The following is an 11,189-nucleotide window of genomic DNA, read 5'->3' as shown; positions in this document are numbered from 1 at the left end:
ACATATATATATATATATATATATATTGTTTTTACTTATATTTTGAATCCCCATATTTCCTTGAAAGCACATGCGGTTGAATATTACGATTCCCAATGAGCACCACGATGATGCCTGCACTTGCGTTGCGGTGTCGTTGACGGGCGATGTGCTAAGCGCAGGTGATGATTTCGTCTTACGGCGCTGGAGCCCTAACGGGGAGCCGATGGGTAAAGTAAAGGAATTTGATAGCTGCATCACGTACATTGCGTGGGTGCCGCTACAAGGCGGACGCAAAGGTCGCAGTGCCAATACCGGATCTGTAGAGGGGAAGGGAAATTACCTTGTGGCTTGCGCTGATGGAACAATCTCATTTATGAATACGTCTTCTGACCGTGTGGAACGTACCATCGACGCGCACACTGGCACGATAACAGGTGTTGTGTACTCTGGAGATACCTCTTCTATCATTTCTTCTGGTGAGGATGGGTGTGTTAAGGTTTGGTCACAGGCTGGTATCCCTCGCACAACTCTCGTCTCGGCGGGGAGGTGTGTCTATGGCATTTGCTGGGGTTCGGAGACAACAGAGCTCGGTGGCGATTGTGTGCTTTACTGTGTTGGTAGCGAGGTGACCATCAAACCTCTCAATCCAGCGGTGAAGAAACAGTTGAAGTGGAAGGCTCACAATGGGATTGTTTTGGCCGCAGACTGGTCACTTATGACAGGGTTCATTGTCACAGGTGGCGAAGACGGGACCTACAAGGTATGGGATCCGTACGGCCGCAGTATTTACGTTTCCGCTGCAGGTGGACATCCATGTACTGCTGTGAAGTTTTCAGCTGATGGTGAAATGTTTGCGGTGGGGTCCTTTATGAACATTCGGGTATGTGACAAGACGGGGTGGAGTCACACATATGAACGACTTTCTGAGGGAAGTGCGCTTTCACTGCAGTGGACCGCTGATGGAACGCAGGTGGTTATGGGGTGTGGGAGTGGTTCTGTGTGTACTGCCCAGCTTATAGACCGAAAGATGTACTGGAGCCACTTCTGCGTCACTTTGGTAGACGGAAATAGACTGCTTGTTCAGGATGTACTCACAGACGCGGTCGAGGAAGTAGAACAACGTGACAAGGTCATCAAAGTAGAAGTGGGTTACGGATACCTTGTTTCATGTACCACAACGCAATGCGCATGCTATCCTATTGACCGCCTTTCTGCACCAGTGCAATTTGATCTCCGTGATGTCGTCATTACGCTAATCCTTGGTCAGAAACACTTGTTGCTGGCAGATTGCAACTCTGGAATGCAGATTTACTCGTATGAGGGTCGTCTCATTTGCACCCTTCGTCTCCAATCGTTCCTGAGACCAGAGATTATGGCGCCCGATCTTGTCTCCCTTTCGCCGGACACAGTTGCAATTCGAAATCCCGCTGATCCAAGAAAAATCCTTTTCTTTGACACCACTAATGGGAAAGCGATGGAAGATGCAACCATTACTCATCATCTTGACGTCATTTCGCTGGAGTTGTCGCAGCACGGCGAACTGAGTGAGCGCAAGATTGCCTTCGTGGATCGGAACCGCGACATGCACTTTGGAGCAGTGCATCGCAAAGTTGGAGCTGCGCAAAAAATCAGCACCATGACTTCCAGTTTAGCGTGGCACGGTGAGCATGAAATCCTCGTTGCGATTGCGGATGGACGACTCACGACGTGGTACTATCCAACCATTCTGTTTTCCGACAGGGGTCTGCTGCCCACGACAAAGACTGTGAGAGATGATGGTGGAGACGAGTTTTCGCGGAATGATCGAATTGTTTCGTTTTCTGGCACCCGAGTAAGCATTCGACGGGGAGTGGATGGCGCCCTCTTAACATTTAACACCTCACCGTATCCCTCCTTCATTTTCGAGCACGTGGCACGACACGACTTTTCGAGCGCCACGCGCCTCGCGCGCTTCTTGGATGAGAAACCTCTATGGGGCATTTTGGCCGGCCTCGCCCTTCGGCACGGTGACCTGAATGTGGTGGAAATTGCATATGGTGCCCTCTTTGAACTTGACAAGGTACGCTATATTCGGTACCTAAAGAGCATTCCCACACCGGAAGGTCGGCAAGCGGAACTAGCTTTGTTTCAGCGCCGCTCAGCTGAGGCGGAGCGCATTTTACTTCAGGCTGGTCTCATATACCGCTGTATTGATATGCATACCCGATTGTTCAACTGGGAGCGCGCTTTGGAAGTCGCAGCGGAGCGGAAGACTCATGTAGACACCGTGCTTGCGAGGCGGCGGAGGTATCTCGATGCTGTAAAGAGGACAGAGGATATTCCTCTCTTTAAGGAGCTCGGTGCGTCTGTCCGTGTAGATTGGGAAACGGTTGTTGAGAAGGTGAGACAGGAGGAAGAGAAGGAAGCTCAGCGGCCTGGTGCCAAGCCCTACCAGTAGGAACCTGAAGGTTTTGGATATGGTGTTCGTGATGAAGGTGGGAGGTTTTGATGCCTATGCGGAGGTGGGTGGAGGGGGGTGGTGAAGGATTGGACAGGGCTGCGTGAAGAAAGGAGGGAAGAGAAGAAGAATAGGAAATTGCATTGTGTAGTAGTGCTGGCTGTTAAATCAAGGACCCTATTTGTTAGTGCAGGAGTGTATAGATCAACAACAAGGACAGCGGGAAGTTTTATAAAGGAGGAGGAAGGAGAAAGTTTGGGAGTATCATGTGGGGTAAATGGAAGGAAGGGAGAGTACTTGCTTCTGCTCAGCACCTCTTAGCCTTCCTCTCGTTTTCCCACCGTTTCTTGGTTTTGCGTGCCAACTCTCTTAGAGGTGAATGCTTTTATATTATATTTTACTTTTTAACCTTGTCTTTACTTCTGAGCCTGGCATCTCTTATTCCTCTACGTTGCTACTAAAGACACGGTGCAAGCGATGCCTTGCGTGCATAATTTGCGGACCTTAACGGATGAATGTCTTGTACCGTGTTGGAAAGGGAAAAGAATGTGAAAATGCGGAGAGAAAACAGTTTTCCCCCCCTTTCCCCGTGACATGTGGACGCTTTTTTATTCTTCTATCTACACAGTCGCACGCGGGAGCGCATCCGCACTGCTAGGTTTTTTTCTTTTCGCGCACCGTGAATTGTTTCTTCCCGTTTGTCGAATGACACTTTTGTTTCGGTTTGACGACTGAAGTGTGCCAAAGCTGATCAAGACAGAGGAAGGTTGTACATTAGGAGGTGTGGAGAGCGAGAACAGCCGGAAATCCAGTGAAGCCAAAGGAACATCTGCTTATATACTCAGGGACGCGAGAGAGCAAAAGGGTTGGTAGAGGATATTTGGACGGAGCAGCAATGATAGGCGGTCAGCACAAGAAGGAACGCATCAGTGAGCGGCTCCAAAACTGCCAGAATCAGCCAAAGAACCGCTGCTACCTTCCGGGCACGCAGTTGCTGACAGGCGGATATAGTACCAAAACATTACAGGGTAACTGGAGTGAGGAACGGGCGGATGCCGGCTACTACGACGGAAAGGCAATTGTTCCAACACATCTCTCCAAAATTTGGACGACGGAGTACACAGTCATGACAAACCATGCAATGAAGAGGGCTCAGGAGCAGGCGCCCGTCTTTGATCAGGCAACGTTGGTTGATATTGTGGACCGCAATCACCGTGCATATCCCACTCATCAGCCGCACCTCGACCCTCAACTTCCAAAATTGAAGGAAGAGGCGTTTAAAACAACAATGAGGACCTCGTTTAACCACCCGCAGGAAGTTAAGCTGCGTGAGGAGGCGTATGTCCGACCAGTTATCGGAAACACACCTGCCGCCCAGGCCAGGGCAATCATAATGCGCTTTCGGCGGCAGCTGCTGATTTCAATGGAAGGACAGTCCGCTTTTCCGGGGAACGTGCTCCGGCAGGTGCGCCTCGCGCTGGAGAGGAATGATGTCGTCGGCAACGGAGTGCTCAACGTTGAGGAGACATTTCGCGGCTTCACTGAGGCTGGTGTAGAGACGAGTATACCGGAGTGTGTTGCTCTTGTTCGCGGACTTGACATGAAGGGTGATAACATGCTCTCGATTCGTAAGGTCATGGATGAAATGCGTGGGGAGGAACGGGATCGCCGGTACAGTATTATTGAGGGTGTGTATGAGTTGCTGAAGAAGCTGTGCAGTAATGGGGTTGTGCGGCTACACCACCTCGTCGATCTGATTGATGTCGACTCCATGGAGTCGGTGTTAAACGGAACTGTGTCTTCTGCTGACGCTCTCCGCGCGTTTACCACCCAGTGGGATCTGCCTTTGGAGGCACACATCAGCTTTGAAACGTTCCACACCTTTTTTAGAGATTCTTCGTTTGAGCTGAAAACCGATCAGGAATTCGAGATCCTCATGCGCAACGTGTGGCACCTTAGTGGAGGTAATGGAAAGAATGTAAACACATCATGCCGGAGATTAAATGTGGTGCATAAGGATGGACGTGCCAGCGTACAGGAAGTTAAGGATGATCTAGATATCAAAGATGATGACCCGAATTTGATGGAGCGTATTTTGGCCAACCTGGCGACGCAGGGAATAAAGGATGTTTCCTCACTGACCATCATCCCGAAACGCCGATGAGGATTGGATTTCATTCGTTTGTGGTTCCTACCGTTTTTTTAAACCAAAAAAGAAAACAGCTGTTTTTTCGTGTGTTTAGCTTCAATGCGTGCGCCGGTAGAGGACGGATTTCAATGTAAGGGGTTGTGGGTAGAGAACTAGGCGGGGGAAAGGGCGGGCGAAGGTAATTGTTTCTCCGTGATTTTTCTACTTTTGCTTTTCATGTTGTACAACTTTGGAGGTTTTTTCCCCTCTTTTAAGTGCGTTCCCTCGGTGGCAGTTGGGTGTGCCCCCTCGGTAAAAAGACAGTAGATGCTGTGAGGATGTTGTGGCTGAGCAATCCAATATATGTATAAGTTGAAGTGGTTCGTCTTTCTGCACCGATGCTCCCTTCGTAGCAGTGCGCAGCTCCCTTTTCCTTGTAGGAAAGTGCGAGAGGTTGCAATGGGGTTTGCAGCGTTGCAGAAGGAGAAAGGAGGAAAAAGAGGTAGAAAACAAGAGTCTGCTCTGGGTGATTGTACTTACTGGTCATCATGTATAGTCATTTGTTTGTTATATCGGTGTTTGAAGTGCCATCCGCGTTGGGTATTACCGATGGATAATTATATTTGTTTTGTTTTGCGTCTTCATCTCTCTTCCGCATGCCTGATTTGCCTCTTCGAAAAGGTTGAAAGAGAGCTTGCCTCACACAAGCACTGGGGAAAACAAACGGGATAAAGAGGGGTCCCAAGGAAACACTGTTTTAAAGCAAAGGACGGAAAGTGAGTGAGATAAACTTGACAACCAAGTAAACATTTACGGAGTATACAGTTGCAATGTTTCAGCGATGGTCGTTTGCCCTGTGTCGACCTATCGTTGCGGCAGCACAGGTATCGCAACAGCAAGTGCCTCCATCTGAGGAGCCACGGAACGAGTCAGGTGCCGCAAACCCTCCGCTGGTGAAGGAAGAGTTCCTTCGGCAGTTTCGCGAGCGTTTGGCGAATGACAAGACGGGAAGAAATTCATTGGAGGGGTTTCTTGACCTTCCGGAGAATCTTCCACCCACCGCCGCCTCAATTGGACCACTGAAGCGAGGTAAGGAGCCTCTTCCTCCTTGGTTGAAACTCAAAGTTCCTATGGGAGCATCGAGGCAGCCGCGGTTTAACAAGATACGGCGCAATATGCGTGAAAAACGTCTAGCTACTGTGTGTGAGGAGGCCAAGTGCCCAAACATCGGTGAATGTTGGGGAGGAGGTGATGAGGAAGGGGACGGCACCGCCACTGCCACAATCATGGTGATGGGGGCACATTGTACAAGGGGCTGCCGCTTCTGTTCCGTAATGACGAGTCGCACACCTCCACCACTAGACCCAGAGGAACCACGCAAAACTGCTGATGCAGTCGCTGACATGGGTGTGGAATATATAGTTATGACTATGGTGGACCGTGATGACTTGGCTGACGGTGGCGCTGCTCATGTTGTGCGCTGCGTGACGGCCGTGAAGGAGAGGAATCCCGGACTACTTCTTGAGGCACTTGTTGGGGACTTTCACGGAGACCTCAAGCTGGTTGAAATGGTTGCTGGTTCACCTCTCAATGTCTATGCTCATAACATAGAGTGTGTCGAGCGAATTACGCCAAACGTACGAGATCGACGCGCTTCTTATCGACAGTCCCTTAAGGTACTTGAGCACGTGAATAATTTCACTAAAGGAGCTATGCTCACCAAGAGCAGTATCATGCTTGGGCTCGGGGAAAAGGAGGAGGAGGTGCGGCAAACCCTTCGTGACCTGCGGACGGCGGGCGTTTCTGCTGTGACCCTGGGCCAGTACCTCCAACCCTCACGGACGCGGCTAAAGGTCAGTCGCTACGCCCATCCTAAGGAGTTTGAGATGTGGGAAAAGGAAGCGTTGGATATGGGCTTTTTGTACTGTGCATCGGGGCCCATGGTACGGAGCTCCTACCGAGCTGGTGAATATTACATTAAAAATATTTTGAAACAGCGGGAGACTGTCGAAGCTCCGTCAGTGTCAGATGGAGGGAATGAACCAAAGGATTCCGAGTAGTGATTAGTGTGGTATAAATGCGTAGCTTCCGGGGTCGGGGATGTCTGTATGACCGTTGGGTTGTGGTTGTGGAGAGGACCGGTGAAGCATGTGGCCGCGACGGAGAAGATTGGGGCAGATTTGCCATTGGTGTTTCTGCTTGATCGCTTCTTCAAAGCATATTCATCTACAGTTTTTGCGTCCTTTTTTTTTTTTAAAAGAAAGTAAATCGTTGTTTTAGCGTACTTGTGCTATATTTCTCCTCCCATTTATACTTTAGTTTTCTTTCTGCGTACGAGCGGCACAATCAACTTCCCTCCTTTTTTAAAAAAATTTGGTCCATGCTGTATTGCTGGTTGTTTACGTTACCTTACGTATCACAATACTTTACTTTTTTTTTCCGCTTCTTCTGCTCTTGTACCTTTCTACGCATTCGCGCGACTCCGCACGGAATCACGTTTGGGGGTGTAGTAGTGTATTATCCGTACCGTATTGATCATTCAGCACAAGGGGTGGAAAAAGCACATTTCGTTTTTTTTAAAGGTGTTTTACAGGTTGTTGCTATAAACAAAGTTTCCAGCAGTCCGCTTGCAGACGGCGAGGGTTACGGTCAAGAAAGGCGCGTAACGGCGTGGAGCATCGGCGTTTCGCATTTTTCTGCGGGTCTTCTTTTTTTTTTTTCCCTTCCTCCTCTCATTCCTACCTGCATTCTATTTTCCACACGGTTTGTGGTATCCTGAAGCCGCACTTAAAGCGGGGGAGGTGAATTGGATCTCCAACTACGAAATTGTGTTTGCTCCGTCTTTCTGTGAGTTGCAGGACAGCCCTTGTTTTCCAGGACTACTTCGCTTTTCAGGGAAGGGGGGTCTGTGGACGTGCACACACTCGCAAATAAGTACATCTCACAGTGCACGAGCCATTTTAATTTTACCGTTCCGTGTGCAACATTGGCAGCGGAGAAGAGGAAGAGGAGAGGAAAGAGTAGAGTGGTGAAATTGCCCAATCTTGACTAAAGGCTCACGTGTTTCGGCAATAGCGCCGCCACGATACCAAAGTTGTGGTTGGCAAGGTGTGAGTGGATCCACTAAATAGAAGATGGACGCTGACGAGGGCAGTGCGCCGGACGAGGAGCAGAGTATGGTGGTTGACCGAGTTGCACTCTCAATAAGTGATATTTCATGTATGCGCCTTGATGGTTGTCGTGTACCGTCGAGATCCTCCAGAGCGTCGCATAGGTGGTCACATCCACAACGGCCGCACCGTCAACCTGTTGGAGATGTTTCCTCGTCGTTGTCGCATGCCGCATCGCAGGGAAGTAGAACGTCACCACCTTCTTTTGTCTTTGCGACTCGCGTGTGCCGAAGTTTTGACTCAGTGAGTCAATCCGGCGGTGTGTTCGATTCGGTGGTGAGAAATCATGATGGGGAGAGCGTCAGAAGCAACTCAGAGGTAGTTAAGCACAACACGTGCTTAGAGCATTCGCAGAAAACATGCCTTTCGTCCGTTTCGCTCCCACCGTTGAGTGAAGCATGCAGGGGGCACGAGGTAAGTTATGGTCTCAGCAGAAGAAGAATGTCTTTCACTTCATCGTTTTCTCCTCTACCCTGTTCGCCGGTACCGAAAGAACTCTCCCCCGGCCTACTTACATCCATACCGTGGAACCTCCCGACGCTAGGGTGGAAAGGGATGACACCAACCGCTTCTAACGTGCATGAGGGCCAAGCGACGAATTACGGTGAGGAGCAATGTGGGGAAAGAGTTGCAAATGATACCCGCGCGTACAGAATTCTCAATATGAGCAATTCTGGAGGCGCCGTCGCGACCGATGCGAGTGTTTCTAGGGAACGGTGGTTCCACGTGCAACATCAGAGCTTCCGCAAACGCTACATAGGGCACCTCAATTGTGTTTACGCAATATACAGGTCTCTCCTGCCAAGGAACTCTCCCCCGGCGGCTTCGCAGAATATTTCTCTCGGAGACACCCCTACCCTTGACCGCCGCGTCCGGTCGGTGGCTCTGTCATCTGCGTCAACTGTTACCGGTGTGGCTGCCGGTTACTACACGCTGAGTGACAGTGCCTCGACACGGTGCTCAGGCGGGCAAAACGTGCCCGTCGTACCGCGTGCTGTGAGGGGTTTCTCGCCTCGGCGCCGTGGGAGGCAGCGGGCACTTTCTTCTAGGGAGATGGACCCATTTATTCTAGGACTTATCAAGAGAAGAGTCTTATTCAGGACCACCATATTTTGTGAGTACACATATAACTGTATTAAACATTCGGAGGAGCTACGGCTCTCGTCGTCAGAGATAGTCGAACCGTATACTGAGCAGGAATATGCGGTTTCTTCTCATTCGCAAAATGGTAGTGCTTTTACAACTTCTGTGGGTCGAGCTGAGAGCGACCGTGTGGCTACCAGCGCATCTGACGGGTCGTCTTCCATATTTTTTGATGATACACATAGAACGGCACCACCACCAGGGAATGATGGAAAAAGACGAACTTCAGTAGTGTCCCCACCGCATGAAGAAACACCAATGGCTGTTCACCACCGGACGCTAACCCGGCTACAAACGTTAACAACAAAGGTCCACAGTGTAGACCGTGTCATGCGCACAGTGGATAATGAGGAGGATGATCTTGTTGTTTATGTAGGTATGATTTTAATGGGTTGGCTGGAGGTCGTTGATCTTCTTGGATCTGGTACGTTCGGGCAGGTTTTTCTCTGCAAGGACTTGCGAATCGCCAACAAAACTTTTGTACACCCAAGCCAGATAGAGGGAGATGACTTTCAGTACTGGCAGTGCTCTCACACGTATATACCATTCGGTGATCCCTCAATGGTACCAACCCATACACCACTTGTGGCTGTAAAGGTTGTCAAAAGCCGCGAACTATTTGAACAGCAATCTGCTCGTGAGGCTGAGATTTTAGTGCACGTCAGTTCGCAAACGGCATCGCAAGAAGAGCAACCCGCAGAGGAGCAGCAGGCGTTTCCGGCACTGTCCTTTTCAGATCCACCCGTGCCCGACTACCGTTGCGAATATGTGGGTAAGATACTTGCGCACGGAATATGCTATGGTCATCACTGCATAGTTATGGAACGATATGGTGTTAATTTGTTTGAGTACGCGATGGCACGTGGTTTTAAAGGTCTTCCCATGTATCAGATACAGGACATAGGCCGAAAAATCTTGCTGGGGTTAACTCTTTTGCACGAGGAATGCCACGTAGTGCACTGTGACATAAAACCCGAAAACGTTTTAATTACACTCGATTCCTGGCTTTCTGCCAATCCAGTCCATATGGCGCTCACGGTCGGTGCTCATACACCGGGTTCTGGTGCCTCCGGAGCCATTTCACTGGATGCATCGGCTGGGCAGTTGCATCAATCGTTGAGATGGCCGGCAAGCAATGGCTTACCTCCACTCTCCGATTCGAAATTACCGAATGGCGCTGTGCACTCCCCTACACCTCGGCGTATGCAGATTGCTGCTTCCACCGAACGGATGTCGATGTCCTCCATTTTGAGGGAGGTTGCACCAGCTGGTTCGGCGGCAGCGAGCTCTCCTGGACTGAATAACGGTGCTGAAGATGATCCGAACCTTCCTCGCATTCCTGCATCGCCGTCTCTTTTACCGCTGAACATAAAGCTCATTGACTTTAGCAGTAGCTCTTACATTGGAAAAGGAATCCATACGTATGTACAGTCCCGCTACTATCGCGCACCAGAGGTCATTGTTGGTGCCGGCTATGGGCCAGCCATTGATGTGTGGTCTACTGGCTGTCTTTTGGCGGAACTGCTGTTAGGCCTTCCACTTCTACCGGGAGACTCGGATCATCATCAACTCTCCCTCATTGAGGAAATGCTCGGGCCGTTGCCTCTTTCATTGTTAGCGAAGGGTGCAGCCACGCTCGAATACTACGATGTGGATGATGTTGAATTGAGAAGTGAAAGTGCAGGCGCGTCTGCATCAGAGGAAACTCCTGCGGGTCACAAAAAATCACCCTCATTTCGTCTCTTGAGTGAGGAGGAGTATCTTCGCCATCACAGGGATGCAAAACCAACAAAGGGAAAACGGTATTTTCAGTTCCACACACTTGCCGAACTAATCAGGAAATGTACAGCTAGCAATGAGGAAAGGTGTATTGCAACAGGGTATAGTCCATCCGCTGCCATGGATGCCAACGTGATGGAAATGGTCTCAACGCAGCAACCGAGGAAAGAGATTGCTGACGAGATTTCGCGTCATCGATTCCGTTTTTATGATTTACTAAAAAAAATGCTCCACGGCGATCCCGAGAGGCGCCTTACGGCCCGTGAGGCATTGGCACACAGCTTTTTTCAAGAAACACCAAAATATTTACAGGTATACTCACAACGTTAGGTTCGTTGGGTAGTAGTTGTGGACGCGCGAGACATCGCTGCCTTTACCGATTACCGAAGGAAAAAAATAACGGAAAGATGGGGAAAGGAGAGAGAGAAGAGAAAAAAAAAGTTCAAATAATAAAAGATTGCAGGGGGGGGGAGAGTTGAACAGATCATCAGCAGTTGCTTGCGCTGATGTTTGTGGAGGAAGGAAGGAGGAAGGAAGGAGGAAGGAAGGA

At 49.8% G+C, this 11,189-nt stretch overlaps 4 protein-coding genes across 4 annotated transcripts; all 4 read left to right on the top strand.

The window, feature by feature from the left end:
• Positions 1–70: 70 nt before the first annotated feature.
• Positions 71–2,419, top strand: TEOVI_000882200 (intraflagellar transport protein 80; the record flags this gene model as incomplete). The annotated part of the gene is made up of 1 exon (XM_067223385.1): positions 71–2,419. One exon carries the CDS (start codon positions 71–73, stop codon positions 2,417–2,419), a length of 2,349 nt encoding a protein of 782 aa, XP_067079486.1.
• Positions 2,420–3,314: 895 nt separating this feature from the next.
• Positions 3,315–4,583, top strand: TEOVI_000882100 (Protein of unknown function (DUF1143), putative; the record flags this gene model as incomplete). The annotated part of the gene is made up of 1 exon (XM_067223384.1): positions 3,315–4,583. One exon carries the CDS (start codon positions 3,315–3,317, stop codon positions 4,581–4,583), a length of 1,269 nt encoding a protein of 422 aa, XP_067079485.1.
• Positions 4,584–5,377: 794 nt separating this feature from the next.
• On the top strand, positions 5,378–6,607 carry TEOVI_000882000 (lipoic acid synthetase, mitochondrial precursor, putative; the record flags this gene model as incomplete). The annotated part of the gene is made up of 1 exon (XM_067223383.1): positions 5,378–6,607. One exon carries the CDS (start codon positions 5,378–5,380, stop codon positions 6,605–6,607), a length of 1,230 nt encoding a protein of 409 aa, XP_067079484.1.
• Positions 6,608–7,681: 1,074 nt separating this feature from the next.
• TEOVI_000881900 (protein kinase, putative) lies at positions 7,682–10,969 on the top strand (the record flags this gene model as incomplete). The annotated part of the gene is made up of 1 exon (XM_067223382.1): positions 7,682–10,969. One exon carries the CDS (start codon positions 7,682–7,684, stop codon positions 10,967–10,969), a length of 3,288 nt encoding a protein of 1,095 aa, XP_067079483.1.
• Positions 10,970–11,189: the final 220 nt, after the last annotated feature.

This window comes from Trypanosoma equiperdum (genome assembly GCF_001457755.1).
Source record: "Trypanosoma equiperdum strain OVI genome assembly, contig: ctg_1859, whole genome shotgun sequence".
NCBI classification, from domain to species: Eukaryota; Euglenozoa; class Kinetoplastea; order Trypanosomatida; family Trypanosomatidae; genus Trypanosoma; species Trypanosoma equiperdum.
The sequence above is the reverse complement of the archived record's forward strand: the minus strand, read 5'-3'. Positions and strand labels throughout refer to the sequence as shown.